Source organism: Protomyctophum parallelum, assembly GCF_964188405.1.
Source record: "Protomyctophum parallelum genome assembly, chromosome: 2".
NCBI classification, from domain to species: Eukaryota; Metazoa; Chordata; class Actinopteri; order Myctophiformes; family Myctophidae; genus Protomyctophum; species Protomyctophum parallelum.
Genome location: NC_139699.1, coordinates 42,987,579 through 43,008,168, shown reverse-complemented (window position 1 = coordinate 43,008,168; position 20,590 = coordinate 42,987,579). Strand labels below are relative to the sequence as shown.

The 20,590-nt window shown below is 42.5% G+C and overlaps 2 protein-coding genes across 2 annotated transcripts in view; both read left to right on the top strand.

The window, feature by feature from the left end:
* Positions 1 to 203: 203 nt before the first annotated feature.
* LOC310854634 (CCR4-NOT transcription complex subunit 3-like) lies at positions 204 to 2,543 on the top strand (the record flags this gene model as incomplete). Its single annotated transcript, XM_083759309.1, has 1 exon — positions 204 to 2,543. One exon carries the CDS (start codon positions 204 to 206, stop codon positions 2,541 to 2,543), a length of 2,340 nt encoding a protein of 779 aa, XP_083615435.1.
* Positions 2,544 to 3,524: 981 nt separating this feature from the next.
* The window catches only part of vps35 (VPS35 retromer complex component), a 28,820-nt gene continuing 11,754 nt past the window's right edge, over positions 3,525 to 20,590 (top strand). Inside the window, exons 1-9 of the mRNA XM_083759642.1 lie at positions 3,525 to 3,621; positions 8,124 to 8,219; positions 8,688 to 8,784; positions 9,472 to 9,595; positions 10,338 to 10,520; positions 11,992 to 12,211; positions 15,973 to 16,056; positions 17,115 to 17,224; positions 19,645 to 19,741. Of these exons, the coding sequence (XP_083615768.1) occupies positions 3,619 to 3,621; positions 8,124 to 8,219; positions 8,688 to 8,784; positions 9,472 to 9,595; positions 10,338 to 10,520; positions 11,992 to 12,211; positions 15,973 to 16,056; positions 17,115 to 17,224; positions 19,645 to 19,741 (1,014 nt within the window). The 5' untranslated portion in view covers positions 3,525 to 3,618. The remainder of the gene's footprint in view (positions 3,622 to 8,123; positions 8,220 to 8,687; positions 8,785 to 9,471; positions 9,596 to 10,337; positions 10,521 to 11,991; positions 12,212 to 15,972; positions 16,057 to 17,114; positions 17,225 to 19,644; positions 19,742 to 20,590) is intronic.

Here is a 20,590-nt window from a genome sequence, read left to right as displayed (position 1 = left end):
CGTAATAAGGCCGCTGCAGCTTGGTAAACGATAATCTGCGTTGGCTTTATAGACCCAAATAAGAATTGAATGACTGGCAAACTGAAAACATAATTTGGAAGCAAAGAGGATTTGGCGGGGAATTAACTTAGCCTATAATTGAATAAGGACAAATAAAAGCCCAGAACCCTTGCTTACTCACTTGCGCAAACTGAGTCAAAGCCATGGCTGACAAGAGAAAACTTCAATGTGAAATCGACAGATGTTTTAAAAGGGTAGCTGAAGGCGTAGAACAGTTTGAAGATATTTGGCAAAAGCTTCAAAATGCAGCGAATTCTAATCAGAAGGAAAAACATGAGGCTGACCTAAAGAAAGAGATAAAAAAACTACAGCGGTTGAGGGATCAACTAAAGACATGGATAGCCTCAAACGAGATCAAAGACAAACAGCAGCTAGTGGAGCATCGCAAACTCATTGAGATACAAATGGAGCGGTTCAAGGAGGTGGAGCGAGAATCCAAAACAAAAGCGTACTCGAAAGAAGGTTTGGGGCTCACTCCAAAGTTTGATCCCGCACAGAAGGAAAAGGAGGAGACAGTACAGTGGCTCACGAATACAATAGACACTCTAAATATGCAGGTAGACCAGTTTGAAAGTGAGGTGGAGTCTCTCTCGGTGCAGACTGGTAAGAAGAAGGCTGAGAAGGAGAAGCAGGATCGTATCACAGAGCTCAGGAGGTTGATCGAGAGGCACCGCTTCCACATTCACATGTTGGAGACCATCCTGCGAATGCTGGACAATGACTCAGTCCCGGTGGACTCCGTCCAGAAGATTAAGGATGATGTGGTGTATTACATCGACTCATCGCAGGATCCCGACTTCGAGGAGAATGAGTTCCTGTACGATGACCTGGACCTGGAAGAGATCCCCGCAGCACTATTTGCCTGCACGTCTCCATCGGGTCAGGCCAGCTCTCCCACGTCCTCCACCACATCCTCGCCCACGTCCCCGTCCCTGGCCACATGCACAGCCCACGATAAGAAAAGCGCTCAGTGGACAGACAATGAAGTTAGCCAGTCACCTGTGAAAATTGGCACCCCTTACTTGCTTTCTTCCACCACCTGCCACCCATCCGATTCCTCACCCTCACTCGCGTCCCTGGCCAGCAAGGCCAGGGCCAAATCTGTTGTTCCAACGAGCAACAGTCTTGTAGGAAGCTTCAGCAGTGTGGTGCAACAGCATCAGCCTCCACAACAACAACAACAACAGCAGCAGCAGCAGCAGCGACATGCCCAAACACCAAGCCAGCAACAACAGCAACAGCCACCACTGATGAAAACCTGTTTCCCCTCAAACACTGCCAGCCCACCCAGCCGCCCCTTCTTACCAGCCTCCACCACCCCGTCTCTCCCCACCCCCAGCACGCCCATCTCCCAAGCCCACTCTTTTGCCCAGGCTGCGGTGGCATGGGGCGGCTTGGGTATGAGCAGCAACACCCAGTCGAGCGTATCTGTAGAGACCAGGACCGCCCCCACCTCTGGCTCTAGTGGAGTCACTACCAATGGGGCTGGTGTGCGGGGTTCGAGCCCCGCACACAGCTCTTTGACTGGTGCTCTAATTCCCGGGCAAAGCGTGGTCTCTGTGGTGTGTAGCGCAAACATTGCTCCTGCCAGACCGCCAAGTAGACTGAAACAAAGCGGAAGCATAAGTTACAGTGCCATAGTGGCAGAGAGTTCTACGGAGTCGGCGCTAGGTACACCAAGTCAATCACAGAGCAGACAGCCCTCGCCAGTTGCCTCCTCAGCCAATCAGCTGATAGACAACCCCAGTCTGATCAGCTCCGTCGCTGTGCCCCCAAGCTCTCCATCCCCATTGTATTCTGACTGCGCACCCGGAGGAGGGAGCCTGCTCAATGGGCTACACTCCTACACACAGCCCTCTGAGGGCCTAAGGTCTGAGCCTCTCAGCTCTCTCAAGGCGATGGCTGAGAGGTCGGTGCTAGGATCTCGTCTGCATCTAGAGACCACAAATCTACACATATCAGAGAAAGACAGTTCTGGTTGGTCTGCGACCCCCGAGACTCCCGCCACCCCCCGGCCGTCCTTCTCAGAGGTCAGCATCCCCCCCTCACTAGGGGTGTGTCCGCTGGGCCCCACACCTCTCTCTAAAGACCAGCAGTACCAGCAGACCATGCAGGAGGCGGCGTGGACGCATATGCCTCACCCCACTGACTCCGAGATGATGAGGAGCTCCTGTCCCACTTCTCCCTTCCACCACTCGGACTCCATAGAGTTCTACCAGAGATTCTCACCAGAAACCCTGTTCTTCATATTCTACTACCTAGAGGGCACCAAGGCCCAGTATCTGTCTGCTAAGGTTCTGAAGAAACAATCGTGGATGTTCCACAACAAGTACATGATGTGGTTCCAGAGACTTGGGGAACCCAAGATCATCACCACGGGGGAGTTTGAAAAGGGCACTTATGTTTACTTTGACTACGAGAAATGGGACTGGAGACCATTGGAGGGCTTCATCTTTGAGTACAGGTACCTGGAAGACATCTAGAGACCTCCAGTAACACAAAAGAGAGAGCAGTGTTTGACACAGAACAAAAAATAACATTGAGCCAGATTCTAGGGAAGGCTCTACAACTCTGAACTCATACAACTTACAGAATTATTATTATTATTATTATTATTAATAATAATAATAATAATAATAATAATAATAATCTGAGAGGGCGCGGGGGGGGGGGGGGGGGGGGGTCATCTGCTATTTTTGAAAAGTTCTGAAAAATATAGAAAATGTTTAGACCTTTTTTTTTATTATCCCCCCCCCCCTGCATTTGTAGAATTGTACATCTGTAACTCACCCCCAGTTAGTGTCGAAGTGTCCTTGAGCAAGACTCTGAACCCCTAATTGCTGATGAGCAGGTTGCGGTGCATTGCTTGGTTTCTTCTGCCATCGGTGTATGAATGTGTGTGTGAATGGGTGAATGAAATGCACAATCTATGTAAAGCGCTATATAAAAGGCGCTATATAAATGCACCTTTTACCATTTTTCAGATGGGGGCCAAATAAAGATTTAAATAAATAAAGTTTTATATATACACAGTAGCCAGTAGGCCTATATATATATATATATATATATATATATAGGGGCTGTCAAAACGATTAAACATTTTAATCAGATTAATCACGGCTTAAAAATAATTAATCATGATTATTCACCATTCAACTATGTCCAAAATATTCCATGTTTTTTCTGTATATTGTTGTGGGAATGGTACGATATTATAATAATGGTACGTATATTTTATTCTGTCTTTCACCCTGTTGCGCTATGTGATTTGAGCCTCTGCAGTCCATCCAGATAGGGCGCTAGATAGTGCAGAGTCGTTGTTTAAAAATGTAATCTAATACATTTTAACTCAGTTAATTCGACAGCCCCATTGTCTTTCTTCTCTAAACCAGCCTCCAGCAGGTGTCAGTAGCACAACATGAATGTATGCACGGCCTGCTGTTCCAGACACCATGGAAGAAGCCTGTCAGACTGTGTGTTGGTCACATGACACAGTGAATCAATTTGATCCATCCTCGACTGTTTCCTCTTGTTGACACACATCTGTTGATAATAAACATGGTGAGTAGAGTACAGTCCGTTTGATGTCAATATCAGCCATTTCATCTGCGCGCCGTGCGTGTTGTTTAGTGTGAGAGCACTGTGGCTCGTCCAGAAGAGCTGAACATACGTTTAAAACACTTTATTTAATGCTGCTGGCTCTGGCCTAACGTTAGCCAACCCAACTAGCTGCTTAGCCTAGTGGCTAACATGCTAGTAAGAAGATGGGCAATGCTAGACTGAAAGACAGTGAGAAATGAAATGAGTGTTATATTTATTTAACAATAGAAGTCGTATACATGGTCGCATTCTCTCGTGCCCCCTCATTGGACTCAGCATCTCAACATCTGCAACTATAGGGTTAGCACAGCATGCTAACGTTAGCATAACAACAACTTACTAGCCAGCTGTGTCGATAGAGTGAATTGAAGATGAGACGCATTCATTCATTCATGTTAATTCGTAGATTAAACAGTGATTCTCAAGCCTTTCTTTCATAGCATATTGTTTATCTCTGACCACAATTAATCTACACTGTACTCCCCTCTGTTGATAGTGTACACATTGATCCATTTGTACACTCTCGATCCATAAGGCTACATTTGGTTCCATTTGTACACTGTCAGTGTTAACTGTTAACGATCCATAAAAAGCCCATTTGGGTTCCAACAATAATGTATAGCTGGGGACCCCCTGGAACCTCCCCTCGAGGATCTCTCGGGGTCCCCCTGACCTCATGTTTAGAATCAGTGGTTTAAAACTCACCAGCTCTGTGCATGTTTGTGCATACATGTGACAAGGATATATATATATATCCCTTTCGTGTCTCTTAAACAGGTGTGTTGAGAATATTTAGAAATAAAACTGTTTTCCAGGCCTGGAGATGGTTAGGAATTGAGTAAATGTTTTGGAAAATGCTTGGATATAATTGACATAGTTTATATATATTTTCATTCCAAAACATGTCTAGCATTGTGTGAAATATGTCAAGCCTAATGTATACTGTAGGATTCGTTGCACAATAAGCTTGTAGATCTGTTCTTTTCTTTTTGTCTGCTTGACACCTTTGCTCGAGTCTGTCGTGGGGCGTTGATAGCACACATGTGTAAGAGCCTCATTATTATGCCATGACTGTCATGACAGTCTTTAGGTAAATGAAGACTGTGGTAAATGTTTGATAATAAAACGATTATATTTGATTTAATACAATGTAATACCACATTAACCCCAGTGTCCCTATATTTTGGTGAATTGTTTAAAATAAAAAACCACACCCGTGTAAAATGAGGGGCGCTCTTATCATCGTACAGAATCATGACGTAACATGTCGATTTGCTCAGACACTATGACGTACAAAACTACATTCATTGTCAATGGGGATTTATTGTTTGTGTAAGATGAGAATCTACACTAATAGCTGAATATATGAGGCGGAGCCCCTCCAAAATCAGATATACAAGCTCACAACATGTTGTGTTGTGAGCTTGCAGATGGGCTATTTGGGTGGAGGCCATTCAGACTACTGTGGTTTCTTTTTGTGAATCAATGGTTTGGATTGGCCGTCACTCTCTATAGTAATGGGTCTTCCACAAGGGGTTGACCTAAAACATGTTCAAGACCCCTTCCCTGTGTGTAGTGTGTTTTGTTAGTTTTGGGGGTTGTGATTCATCTTGCCAGACAGCAAGGTTTTGTTTTTCTGAGCATGTCCGTCTGTCTGGGGTACGACTAGCTCTGGTCCATAGCTCTAATGCCTTCATTAGAGCTATGGAACTGTTCTCGTTGTCCTACGCTCGCATGAATGCAGACCAGCCTCTGGTCTGTTGCGTAAATATAAAACATGTTTTACCTACTCACAATACAAAGGCGGTTTGTATTGTTATTATTTACTTTTTGGCCAGAAAGGGATATTTTCTTTTCTCCGGATTTTTCTCTTGTCAATATCGGTAGAGGGCTCAGTGGAGTAACTAGAAATTTAAAAAGAAATCTGGTGGAAAAACAACTCGAGCATTCTAGACATTTTTGTTTAGCGAATGGTCAGAAACATCAGGAAATGCATACAACTTAACGCATTCTGGGCGGGAACCCCTTTTGGTGTTTTGGTGTTTTTGGTGTTGAAAAATAGCAGATCTACAAGCTCAGCGCGCCACCGAGTGGCACGCTATGAGCTTGTAGGTCTGCTATTTTAAGAGCTTGTAGGTCTGCTATTTTTGAAAAATCGAAGAACGACTGACATAGAAACATAGCTTTTTCAGAAAACTGTCAGGATGTAGAAGACATTTTTAGAATCTGATCTCAGGTCAGAATGGGTTGGAAATGCAAAGGTTCATATAAGGTAACATTGCCTTTATTGATGCATGTAACTGTCTGATGATGTTGTGACACAGATGACAGTGGCTCCTACTTTACTGTCATGTGGAGCCAATCTTTTGTTGATGGGCTGTTTCGCTGCGTAACATGCTCCCATAGACACCCACCTTTTGTCTAAACTTTATTCTGTACAATTTTACAAATGCAATATTTTCACCCCCCCCCAACCAGATCTTATTTTAATGATGTTTAGGAGGACACAAACACTTTCCTGGGGTTTTTGTGTGTGTAATGTGTTTTTTGATATTTTAGTATTTCAAAGTGCCAGTGATGTGATATAGACACTGGTCTCACTTCCTTCGTGGACTACATGTTGTCTCAGTAAGGCAGCCCTACCCATAGATAAAAAAAAATAGATGCCCTACCCATAGATTAAAAAAATAGATGCGTCATTGGCCGCTGCTGTTCGTTGGAACCATGTGTGTTGAAGGAGGGGCGGAACAATTTACACTGGGGGAGGAAGTATGCCGGAAGTGTGGAAGGCACGTTACGTCATGCAGTGCTGTCACTCGAGTGATTACTGGCCAATCACAGCGCATCTTTTCCGGGACTTATCAGACCTGAACATGTACTCTGTGATGCACACTCATGCTTCCCCGGTGCTTCACAAGGAATCTCGGGAATGTTTTGCCCTCCCTATACGCTCCAGAGCCAGAAAGGGTGTCTACCTTATAGGTCTATGGCCCTACCCCCCCTCTCCACAAGCAGGAGCAGTGCAGAAAAGCATTATGGTCACAGACTACATTATTTCTTTGGCCATACTGGGTGCAAATTTCAAATTTTGCTCCTGTTATCTACTATACAAATGCTATTATTATAACATAGAGTGACTGCAGTTTCTTCCAGCAGTGAAATGTCCCTTTAAGAAAAATGATTAATTGGGATGGCCTGATAGACAATCCTCCTTGTAAGGGAGATTAAACAGACAGAACCACCAGGACAGAAGATAGAGCCACCTAGTAGGAATGGATACTAATTATTATTATTATTATGACTTGATAGAATGTCACTCACTCACCGCAGGCCTGAGTTGCGCAGTGGTGGTGAAACAAGTTTCACCAGAGAGCATCACAGAGCACATGTTCAGGAAAGTCCCGGAAAAGATGCGCTGTGATCGGCCAGTAATCACTTGAGAAACAAGTTTCACCACCACCCGTTGCCACATTGTGCGAATCAAATGGATTTGTTACAGTGCGAATGCGACCAACATGAAACGGGGAGCAATAAATGAGCAGTCAATGCCCTGATCACATTGCAGCAGTAGTAGGGTCATGTGATATTGCCTTAGCCAAGCCGTCATCATCGTCTCAACTCTCATTATAACCTAGCTCAAAGTTGTATATCACACAATGAGTTTGTTGCTATGAGTGAGTTGCAACAATCTATAAAGCTCCTAACATGATTGACATGGAGGTAGTCAGAGAGAGTTGGAGCCAAGTCAGCAAACTGGTTGAAGAACTTGGTGACAGGTTGCAGGCAACTAAGGCAAGTGACTTCCTTTGGTAAAAGTATTTAACGACAGTAGGTTTTAAAGAAATGGGGAAAAAAGGCGATATTATGCTGAGCTGACAGTATACTCTGTAGTATGATGGCGTCATGTGACTCATTTCCCAAAAAGAGCAGATCTGCTTAAACCACACGATGTGGTTTAAGTTCTATTGATTGCTTCATTTGCTGATGAATCTGTCACTTGTCTTTCCTGGTTACTTGTACTAATGTTCTTTTTTGGCAAAGCGATAAATTATGCTTTACCTGGGGGTCCACAGCAAAATTAGTTATAGGGTCACAAGTATCCTAACCACTTTAACCATAATTCATATTTCATACTTTGGCTTAAAAAAAATAGCAGATATACAAGCTCATAGTCATAGTGCGTCACTTCGCGTCGCACTATGAGCTTCTACTAGATCTGCTATCATAAAAGTTTGTTCAAATGTTTGCTTCTGGAGCTCCCACACTCCACAGCCAAATATCAATTAGGGGTAAAAACTTGAAAACCATTGATTTAGACCCTGGTGTCGGGTAGGACAACCTGAAGCGCAAATATCTCCCCATGGAGTGGTAGAAGTTTGGTCTATCATGCGTGGAATCCCTAGTTAGGTCATGAAACTTTAGGGATTGCAGCTTTAAATGTTTGTGTGTTTTATGTGTTTCAGCCAACCACACAGTCTCCACAGGATGAGCAGGAGAAGCTTCTAGATGAAGCTGTGCAGGCTGTCAAGGTCCAGTCCTTCCAGATGAAGAGATGCCTGGTAGGATATTATTATTATTATTATTATCATCCATGTTCAACTGCTTTACCCGGACTCGGGTCTGTTCTGTTCCACCAGAGAGCTCCAGACTTCCCTTTCCCGAGCAACATTTTCCACTTCCTCCTGAGGCGTTCTCAGGCCAATATTGACCAATATATATCCTAATGGATGGTTGAACTACATCCCTAGTTCCAAGTTTGAGTCCTAGGCCCAGCAAATATGTCCTTATTTTTTGTTTCCTACATTTAGTTTTTAATTATTTCAAAAGATTTCCTCCCAAAAATCCCTGAAAATTATAAATGTTTCATAAAAAAAATATATATATATAATACTTTTTTAACTTTAAGAAGTAGAGAAATGACTGATCAAAAGCTTACAACCTTGTAGATAAGCTATTTTGACTAGTTTGGATCCTGGGGAGACATTTCTCTCTGCTTCTGCTGACCCAGTTGTCGTCGTCTTCTGCAGGACAAAAACAAGCTGATGGACGCTTTGAAGCATGCCTCCAATATGCTGGGAGAGCTCAGGACATCCATGCTGTCTCCAAAGAGCTACTACGAGCTCTGTATCCTCTACCAGCAAAAAGAACAATGTCTGCCATTATTATAGTAGAATCATGAGCTTATACTGCATTCATGTCCACATTCCTCTCATTCTTCACGTTGTTGGCCATGAGGAGTCATGCTGTAGTTTCCACGTGTGTCGTGAACTTGGATATCGGCAAAGAGATTCGTTTTTTTGGGGGCGAGAATACTAGTGCAGGGGTTGCCAAAACTTTTTTCCAAAGCGGGACACATGGATTCAAGTTCTCAGTCGCCACAATTGATTTCAGTCATTTGGATTCCATAGACATGCTGGCTTGGACAGCGGAAACAGCCTTTTGTAGGTAGATGGGCTGTTTTCTCTGCGCAACATGCTTCAATAGAAGACATGCCTATCTACAAGCTCTGTGGCATTGAGAGCTTAGATAGCATGTTTTCGGTAATTATTTTAAGCATTTCTAGTGGTCAAACTAGCAATATGTTCAGAAGCATTTTCCATAAAAATCTTAATAGTCTCGGATATTTCATACCTTTTTGTAATTTGAATAAAAGCTCAAATTAAAGCCTCAGTCTGTGACTTCTTCACCTGGTTTTAAGACTTGGTCATACAAACATTTTCAGTCTGTCAGATTTTATTTCGCTTTTAATCGGTGCATACAAATGCATCACAAGCAGGTGTTTCAGTAGCTTGTCCCTAACGGTGAGTCCAGACATGGCCATCTCTGATGAGCTCCACTACCTAGAGGTCTATCTGACAGATGAGTTTGCCAAAGGACGCAAAGTAGCCGACCTGTACGAGCTGGTGCAGTATGCAGGAAACATCATCCCTAGACTGTGAGTATCCTCCTAAATCATTTAAAAAAGAAATAACCGCTGGTTTTGTTTGATCTGATGTGTTCAAGCCCGTCTACACCACAGACAAAAAAATGTTAATGTGCACACTGCATACAGGTGGCTAAATATGTATACAATATTTTGCCATTTTAAAATGGTGAAATTTACCGATCTACAAGCTTGATGTCGCTATTTTAAAATGTTTCGCAAAGTAATACAAATGCCTAAGGAGGAGTTTAGGCATCAGGCAAAATAGAGTCCATAGACTTTAACCACTTTCAACCTAGCCTCCCTGAACTAATCATCTTTATAGGCTGCCAAAAAAACCCACATTGTGACACTAAATGACATATGACATCAATTGACGAAAACAGTAGGCTGCCAATTCATTCGAATTCAAAAGTAGCTAACCGACAAGCTTATGGCATTATTATTATTTTTTAAGTTCTAACATGGAGCTAAGAGGCATTCTGCCAGAAAACGGTGAATAACCCATTTATGTTATGCTTTAGCTATTGAAAAATAGCAGATCTACAAGCTCATAGCGCGCCACCGAGTGGCGCGCTACGAGCTTGTAGGTCTGCTATTTTTGAAAAATCGAAGAACCATTGACATAGAAACATAGCTTTTTCAGAAAACTGTCAGGATGTAGAAGACATTTTTAGAATCTGATCTCAGGTCAGAATGGGATAAAGCCTTAGCCCATCAAGTGTAACTTCTTTCCCGTCTTTCTTCCTCCCAGCTACCTGCTGATCACAGTGGGCGTGGTGTACGTGCGCTCCTTCCCTCAGTCGCGCAAGGACATCCTGAAGGACCTGGTGGAGATGTGTCGGGGCGTCCAGCACCCTCTCCGAGGCCTGTTCCTCAGGAACTATCTGCTGCAGTGCACCCGCAACATTCTCCCCGACGACGGAGAGCAGCCCGAGTAAGGAGACATAAGATCTTATGTCACCACCAAGACATGATGTTTTGTCACTCATTTACGAAAAACTCATTTTCGTTGTGTATTTGTTTCATTCCTTGGTGGGGGTCCCTAGAATGCTGATATTCTTTCTGATACACCTACTTGTTTCATTTCATTCCCTTAAAGGACCACTTCACCACTTTTCAGCCTATCTTCATATAATAGGTCCTCACTAATAATCATGAAAAAATGGTTCTCACAATAATGAAAATCTAAACATTTTTGTAAAAGAAATCTTGTTTAAAACATAATCTGCCTAATGATGATGTCCCTGGAAGACGGTTTCTAAACTGCCTACAGCCCTCCTATGAGACACAGACTGAGTAGAAAAAAATTGTGCCATTTTATCATGATTATTAATGAGGACCTATTATATGAAGATAGGTTGGAAAGTGGTGAAGTGGTCCTTTAAGCTTTTGTCCTCTGACCAAAATTATGACAATGAGTTTGATCCTCATCTTTGTTCCATGGTCCCCAGGTTCTTTTTTTCCCTTTATCTTTTCCCCACAGTAGCCGTTTAGTTTTTTTTTTACTGAATTCTGATCTGTATGTAACTATGAATAGTAATAACATTCTGTGGAGTTATTTCCCACAACATTTGTAAAAAAGATGTAAAAAAAAGAAAAGAAATCCTCACATGTCCAAAACTATTACTTTTCAGACTCAGACTTTTTGTGACTCCAGCACCTCCTTCAGCAGATGAGCGGTGGTTCTTTTTACATTTTTATCAGAATTCAAAAATAGCAAAAGTAGCAGATCCACAAGCTCAAAGCGCATCGCTTCGTGCCGCACTGTAGTATGATCAAGTAGGGCGTTAATTTACGAAAAAACACAAAGGGAGCTATGAGGTTTCTTCCTGACAGCAACGCTATACATACAGTACATAGCAGTATGTACTACAAGCGTCAGGCTTTAACAATCTCCAGCTGTTGGTGACGCCGTTGGTTGACTTTTTTTAATTTTAGCTTAGTCAGTCTTTGAAATAATTTCATTTCATTTTCATCTCAAACTTCATTTAGTTTTAGTCATCTGAAATGTTTTATTGTTAGTTTAGTTTTTTTAGCCAACAAAATATCATACGATTTTAGTCAACTAAATCTAAATGTTACACTTGGTTGCGGGGTGACACGTTGTGAGCTTGTAGATCGGCTATTTTCAGCATGCAACCAAGCATAAAATGACTTGTCTTGGATCTCTTGTCCACTAGTCCCTTCCTAACATTTTAGTCTAGTTTTGATTTGTTGACGAAATTGTCAATATATGTAGTGTTAGTCATCATAGCTTAGCTTTCATTTAGTTTCCATTTAGTTTTTCGTCTGTGAAAAAAGGTAGTCGAAGAACATTTTTAGTCTGCGAAATCAACACTGGTTGAAAGCATCTTGGCTCTACAGCTAACGGTATTTCGTAACTGGTTGTCCTGTTCCACACACAGAGGCACGGAGGAAATGACGGGCGACATCAACGACTCCATTGACTTTGTGCTGCTCAACTTCGCCGAGATGAACAAGCTGTGGGTGCGCATGCAGCACCAGGGCCACAGCCGCGACCGCGAGAAGAGGGAGAAGGAGAGGCAGGAGCTGAGGATTCTGGTAGGGACCAACCTGGTCCGCCTCAGCCAGCTGGAGGGAGTCAACGTGGACAAGTACAAACAGGTGTGTGCGTGTGTGTGTGTGTGTGTGTGTGTGTGTGTGTGCGTGTGTGTGTGCGTGTGTGTGTGTGTGTGTGTGTGTGTTGACTACCACTCGCCATTAAATTAAGAGGCAGATGCCTCCGTCCTTGACTGACATTTAAACAGGATTGAAGTGGGAGTACAGAAGTGTTGCAAACACGCCATTGTGGTTTTTTTTCCTGACTTTGGCAGATATGCAGTATGTGAGCCCATATGACAATGTAATGATTCCAGAGGGTACAATCCGCTTCCGTAGGTAGTGGTATGACTTGTGTGGAATAGAGCGTATTAAGCAACTAGTCGGCTATTCGACTAGTCGTCAATCTTGTTGGTACTGGTTGACTAGTTTATAAAATAAAATAAAATATATATATATTATATTATATATTATTTTTTTTCCCCGATTTTGTAGGCCTCAAGATCAGGTAGATTATAGTTATAGTCACCAATGTACAAATATTTATTTCCCAAAAAAAGCACTTTTACATAGGTAGTTAAACAACTACCGGTAGTCGACAAGTAAACTAGGCAACTAGTAAAAATGACTAGAAGCGAATGCCCTAGGAATAGCCTACTGCTAAAGCCAGCCAAATTCACCATATTTAATAGTTAAAAATGGCCACTGTGGACATTCTTAACTAGCCATACTTAACACAATCATTCCCGGGATTTCTTCAAAATAGGAGCTCTGGGGTGCCGGAAAGACATGGCCGCTTTTATTCTGAATGGCCGTAGAGCGAAGCATACGGTGGCCGAGAGTCCGACTCAAAAGGAAAAAAATCTGAATATTCTTCTCTCTCTCTCGGATGTGTTAAAGTGTCACCCGGGGTGGCATTTCACTCCCAACCCGCAAATATGACATGAGAGCAAGATGAGACTTCTGGTCGGCCTCCATTATATATTCACATCGTGGAAAAAGTGTTTTCAAAATAGGATATATAATATGCAATTTCTTTAAAAAAAAATGGTTAGTTTTCATTGTTGCTACACTTAAATGTGTGAATAGGGGGTGGCAGTGGCTCAGTAGCCGGTAATTGCTCCCGATATGCAGTTTGGTGCTGGTGCCTTACATGGTTTCCTCCGCTATCGGTGTATAATGTGAATGTAATGCACAATCTATGTGAATGTTGGATATAAATGCACCATTTACCATTGGTAGTAGTTCAAAATAAGAATAATATTGACTCATTATATATGCTGTTTGTCTTTTGCAGAATGCTGCAGTATTGGTATTATTTGTTTCTTTTTAGAGGTATTACATTTGTACTTTGAGTGTGCAGATACCCTGATTTAATATACTCTCCAGTCTCCATTATTTTTCTCCCACTTTACTAGTAGTAACACATTTCTGTGTTGCCACGATTTGTAGCCTACTGGCCGTCTGGCTTAAGCCCAACACACCGTCTGCGAACGCCGTGCGTCAAAACAGCCGCCTCCGTAATTTACAATGAACCTATCCCACACCGGCTGGCGCGCGTTCACACCTCGCCTGACGCTCCGATACGCCACTGTTCTATTTTCCAGGCGTTGCCGTGCGGCAACGTCTGTGCCGCGTCGCTGCGCACCTGCTTCGCAGACGGTGTGTGTTGGGCTTTACGTGCTAGTGAGGAGCCCCCATGGGGGAGGATATAGTAGTGCCCCCTTCCTACTTCTCCCGTTCCAACTAGTCCTGAGTAATCAGGTGATCATAGATCTCTGCCTAGTGTACGTCTTGTGACATTTAATCTGTGTGCTAAAACAGGTGACATTTAATCTGTGTGCTAAAACAGGTGACATTTAAAACAGGGTGGGAACAATTGAGATTTAAAAAAAAAACTGCATTGCAATGCAAAGACTTTAGGGCGCTCCTTTAGGTGGAAATGTCATATTTACAAAACTGTTATCTTCAGGATTCAAACTCAAAGGTAGCAAAAAGTAGCAGTTCTACAAGCTCAAAATGCGTAGCTTTGTGACTTTCAGACTTGTGGATCTGCTACTTTTGATGCTTGTGTGACACTGTAGTATGATCAAGTAGGCCAGTACAAAAAAAGAAAAACACACAAAGGACATAAGAGGTTTCTGCCCGACAGTGACAATATTGGGACAGTATCACTAGGCATGGCTCTCTGGTCTGGCATACTATGTGAAACCGAAACTGTCCCTCGCTGTCAGGTGCCACCCCAGCCCGTAGAAGTCACTACCTGCGAAAAGCTCCCCCTCCCTGCCCTGCTTTCCTGCCCTGAACATGGCCAATTGTGTGTCGACCAACTAGAGTTCTCATCGGGCCCGGAAATTAAGGCCCGGCCCTAACTGGGCCCTAACTGATCAGGCCCTAGGCCCTAGCATAGATTTTAGGCCCGACCCGGCCCTAAAACGTTGTGTTGGGTCGGGCCTGGGCGGGTTTGTGCAGAATTTGAGAACTCTACACAGAGAAAAAGTGAAACGCCAGTCAGCACCATCTTCATAATAGATAAATACACAAACAGAACTATTATTTTTATTATTCTAAACAAATTCAATATTTTTTCTTTCATGGAGCCCCAGGCCTGGCCCGGCCCTACTGATTAGCATACATTTTATGCCCGGTCCGACCCTAAAATGTCGGGTCGGGTCGGGCCTGGTCGGGTTCGGGCAGAGTTTGAGAACTCTACGACCAACCCCATGGATTAAAGTTCTCAGTCGCCACGAGTGATTTCAGTCATTTGGATATCATAGAAGCCTGCGCACTGAAAATGACAGATCCACAAGCCCACAACACGTCGATTGGCTATTTTCGGTCATTAGTTATTTTAAGATTATTTGAAGTGATCAAACTAGCAATAGGATACAAGTTTAGAAGCATCTTCCAGAAACATGAATGGTCTCAGAAATGTCGTGATGATTTCTTCAGCTGGTCGGCCTAAAATAGTATCATTACAGTCTTGAGATTTTAGTTTGCTTTATGCCATGCAAGCCGAATGCACCAGGGGGGATTTCAATCCCCAGACTGCAGTGGTGGACAGGTACTCCTTGACCACTTGTGCCATCTAAGCACACCCCTAGCTTTCTGTTTCTAGATCAAGGACATTGGATTAGGGTTAGTAAGTGGCTCGGTTGTTTATATGCAGTAATATGAAATGTGCAGATTAAAAAAACGTCTGAAAAATATGTATGTTGCTAATGTATATCAGCGATTCTCAAACCTTTTCATGTCAAGCACTGACAAAATGTATTTGGTCGCGGACCCTCCATCTCAAAAATATTTTGCTCCAACATACTTGAAGCCTAAGTGCCTGGACAGCTAGGCAGTTGAATGCTATTCATTTCAGTAGATTATGAATCTACTTGCAGAGACTTGAACATTTAATTGAGATAGATGATCCAACACACTAAATCACTTTAGTGATGTGGTGTGTTGGATTCATCCGATCACTAAATTATTGTGTGCTTATGTCAAAGGTTTAGTTTGACAAACTAAAGTTTTAGTTTGACAAACTAAAACCTTAGAGCACAAATTGGTTCGAAACGTGTAGAAAGTCAAAGGAAAAGCATGGCTGAAGCTGTGGCTAGACCAGGGCTACTCAACTTCAGATGGCTCAGGGGCCACTCAGCAAAATTCCAAAAGGGCTGCAAGCTAAAAATGTCAGTATTATTTTGAAACGTTTAGAAATGTATTTTTGTAACAGACTACACGACTAGTCTAAAAACTGGTCTAGACAATTACATGTATTGAGATTTGAAAACATGCTCATCTGTCAGTGCTCTGATATCTTCTCTCCTCTCCAGGTCGTTCTGGCTGGTGTCTTGGAGCAGGTGGTTAACTGCAGAGACTCGCTGGCACAGGAATACCTTATGGAGTGCATCATTCAGGTACATAAATGATCATAATCATATTAACTCCTTTATTGCGCGCTAATTGTAGCATTAACCACAGCTCCGGATGCCAGTACTACACTCTAACCCCACTGTTAGACCCCCCCCCCCCCATACAAATGCGCAGGGGAAAAAAAACACAGTTTTCGAACACAAACCAGCCCCTCACCTCTCGTCAGAAGCTTTATACAGAGACATGAGCTCTCTTGCTCATGTCTCATGTCTTTTTCGCCCACATGCAGTGCCAGCTTTGACCACTACGGTCGGCGGCTTCAACGTTGGCCAGCCGCTCTGACAGCCTTGATTTCAAACCAACTATGGTCCATTTGGGTGTAAGGAGCAGCCATGGCCTCTAGGTGGTGCTGAACACCACATTGTGATTTGTGCGTCTTCGTACACAATATTACTTAATAACAATAATAATAATAATAACTTATTTTATATAGCACAAAAAAAGTGTTACAAAGTGCTCAACAGCAGTTAAATAACATCACATCATAATGGGGTAATGATACAAAAGGAAGATAAAATAAAACTGATGGAAGTCTATGGAAATAATGTACTGAACAAGAAGTTTGGTCGAGCCAAGCAATAAAACAATTAGTACACTAAGTCAGGTCAGTCACATGGTCGAAATCAATATTGTCTAGTAAAGATTGGACAGGGAGACCATGCCTTGCCTATTATATTACATTATTATGTTAAACCCATTCAGGACGGGAACCCCTTTTGGTGTTTTAAGCATTATGTTATATCTACAAGCTCATAGGGTTAGGGTTGTAGGGTTGGCACCAAGCTTCAGATCAAACGTTTTTAACTCAAATCTTTGCTTCTGTGGGGAGGGGGGGGGGGGTCCCTGGAACTACATATTTTCAGATGGGGGTCAAATACAGATAATTCTGGCGGTCCTTTAAATGAAACAGGTTGAGCACCACTGACAGAGGTTTTTCAGAAAACTATTAGGATTTAGAAGCCTTTTTTTTTGAGAGAGAGAGAGAATCGGCCTCAGGTCTAAATGGGTTTCTATTCTGTTCTCTTGTTACTCAACTAACCAGGTTTTCCCAGATGAGTTCCACCTTCAGACACTGAATCCGTTCCTGCGTTCGTGTGCCGAGCTACACCAGCATGTCAACGTCAAAAACATTATTATCGCCCTCATTGACAGGTACACCCTTTTACACGTCCCTCTACAGTTACACTTGAGTTGGAGTCAATTAGCTCTTATCGAGCCAATTAAAACCTGTCAGTTATCACTGGAAATTATGAATATTTGACGGTTGGGTATATCCTAATTATAGTTACCGGTACACAGGCGTGAAAATAATGGAGATGTACTACAGCTAAGCCACACCTAGTATTGTATATTTATTAAAAGGCCACTTCACCCCTTTTGCAACCAGAGCTTATTTGAATGATGTTTAGGACACAAGAAACACTTTCCTGGGGTTTGTATGTGTGTTTATAAGATATTGTAGTCATGACGCCATGTTCATGACCAAAAACCTGTCCATGAAAATGTCGTCTCACGTCCTTCTTGGACTACAAAGTCACACCTCCATGCAGCCTCCCCCCTCTCCACAAGGAGGGGCAGTGCACTAAAGCATTATGGGCATTGTAGGAATTCAGCAATCGAGTAAAACCCTAGTCAAACACACATACTGTATTATTACATGGCCTGGTTGAATGCTTGATTCTGATTGGTCAATCGCTTAATTCAGCGGTGAGTTATCTCATCGTAATGACCGCTCCGCTGTATAACAGACCTCTGCCTAATCAAACCCTCTGAGCACCAGCTGCGCGGCTGCGCCCTGCTTGATTTACTGCTGTTTCCAACATGACAGCCATGTAACACACACACACACACACACACACACACACACACACACACACACACACACACACACACACACACACACACACACACACACACACACACACACACACACACTAGTGACACACAATGTCATTTACAGCTAAACATTGCTCTCAAACATGTTTTTGAAAACATTTGAGTACCCCCTTAGATAGCATTTCTGTAGACTTAGATAGCATCTGATACAGACTTATAGCATGTTATGTAGACGGCACTATAATTGCATTGTATATAGTCATAGCACGCCATAGTACATATGTATAGCATAGTAGTATATATATATAGTTTATATGTATAGTCTCATAATATAGATATTCCACTGTTACTTTCTTAGCTTACGCATGTTTTATGATAAATGCTTTTGTGATGTATTCCCATGCTTTTGTTCTTGATTATTGTAAGTCGCTCTGGATTAAGAGCGTCTGCTAAATGCCTAAATTGTAATTGTAAATTGTAGAAATTGACGAAGCATGACCCGAAAATTGATTCTATTTGATCAACCCACTTCCTTGTTTTCCGACAGTGCTGCAGCCAGGCCCGGCGCCACGGGGGGGCAAAGGGGGTGTTTGCCCCCCTAAATCAACCTCTTTGCCCCCTTAGATCAAATAGTTACAGACAAAACAATGGTACATTTCCGAAGGAAGCCAACGAAATTGTGCGCCTCTGCCCTCTATAGATATGCAAATGTGGCGCATTGTCTTCATGTCCAATGCCTGCCCCCGATTGCCGCCTCTGTCATTTCATCCTGGCGCCGGGCCTGGCTGCAGCCCTGCAGCTGGCCAGACACAGCCAGCGTAAACTTATGGAATACCTTTTTTGTTGTGTTTTGGGTCAATGTATTTATTTATGTTAGGTAGCCATGTAATAAGCGGGATAATATCTGGCTAGGTGGTCATTGATGACCAATGTTAAAATACTATTAACATTGATGACTGCAGTTTCTTCCAGTGGTGAAATGTCCCTTTAATGATCGGCATTAGTTTTTTTTAACAACAATAGTTCTACAATAGTTCATTAAGTCTTCCAGCGTGGTTGAGGGCCGAGCAATATAGAACATTTTGTCTGTATGCAATACATGCCTGTATCGTCCCGAAGTTAAGCAGTCACAACCCACGTTGCTGCCTCAGGGGTTGACAGTGATACTAAGGTCTCATGCATGCGTTCACAGCACACTTATTTTATATCTGTAAAGGGATCGTGACATATATATATTTTTTTGTAATTTGTCTTATTTCTTTAGGTTTTCTGAGCTCAATTGCACCCACAAACCTGAACTTTTAACATTCAGTAGATTTTCTGTGGTCTTCAGAACACACAGAGAAAACCACAGAATATCCACGAGACCCCTTTTACACCGGTTGGTTCCCAACCATGTCCATGAGCCAGAGCTCCAAAATTGGAGCGAACGTTAATTATGAATTGAGTGTGCAAAACCATACATATATTAGATTGTTATCACCATGAAACTTCCCCAGTTGATTACTTGATTACTACGAAGACAATGATTCATTGTATTACAAATGTTTGTTTTTAATATAATATAGGCATTATATAGGAAAATATGCAAAAAATGAAAAAAGCTACTACTGTGATCATATATTAATTGACTTATATTGATCCTATAAACAACTTTTTATAGGATTTATATACTCGAAATGTATTCACATAAAACCGTTAAATAAGCTAATGTCATTTAATGTTCTGTGCTTCAGACTAGCACTGTTTGCTCACCGAGAAGACGGCCCTGGCATACCAGCTGAAATCAAACTGTTTGACATATTCTCCCAGCAAGTCGCCACTGTCATCCAGGTACATGTCACCAGTATTTATTTCTTATTTTCACTGCAAGTATCTTTCCGATGCTGCAGACAATGGTTTAATGGTTTTAACAGTTTTCCTTGACACTCAACCCCAGATGTTCTGTAGGCACAAGAACAATGTGCAAAGTTTCTAAACCTAGTTTTTGAAGTTCATAACTGCCCAAGACGGACATCTCCGTCTTATCAAACCCATCTGTTATCTGCCCTAGTCGGAGAGATCCGCCTTTTAAATCAATGCTTTATATTTGTTTGATATCGACAAGCGCTACACCACTGTCTATGAGCGTCAATTGCACAACATTCAAAACCGTAAAGTCGTTTGGCGAAATGATCCCCCTCCATTATAATAAATGGGACTGCCGAAATCCTCTCCCACTGATTTCTCTGAATCTAAATCACAGATTACGATTCTAATCAAAACACGCGTTTTTGTCGGCCCGTCAAGGTCCCGCCGCTAGTTGTGGTAAAATAATTCATGCACCGCGATGGATTTGGATCATTTGGTTAGCCGTTATGCTACATCCGGTCAAGCGAATGGGGGACTGTGTTACCCTGAAAAGGGAAGGCAATGTACTGGTTCCAACTGACGCCGGGCAGTAACAGTGTTAACCCATTTTGAGCGGGAACACCTTTTGGTGTTAGCATTATGTCATGCTTTAGCTATTTAAAAATAGCAGATCTACAAGCTCATAGCGCGCGCTACGAGCTTGTAGGTCTGCTATTTTTGAAAAGTCGAAGAACGACTGACATAGAAACATAGCTTTTTCAGAAAACTGTCAGGATTTAGAAGACCTTTATATAATCGTTCCCAGGTCAAAATGGTTAACTGAACACATCA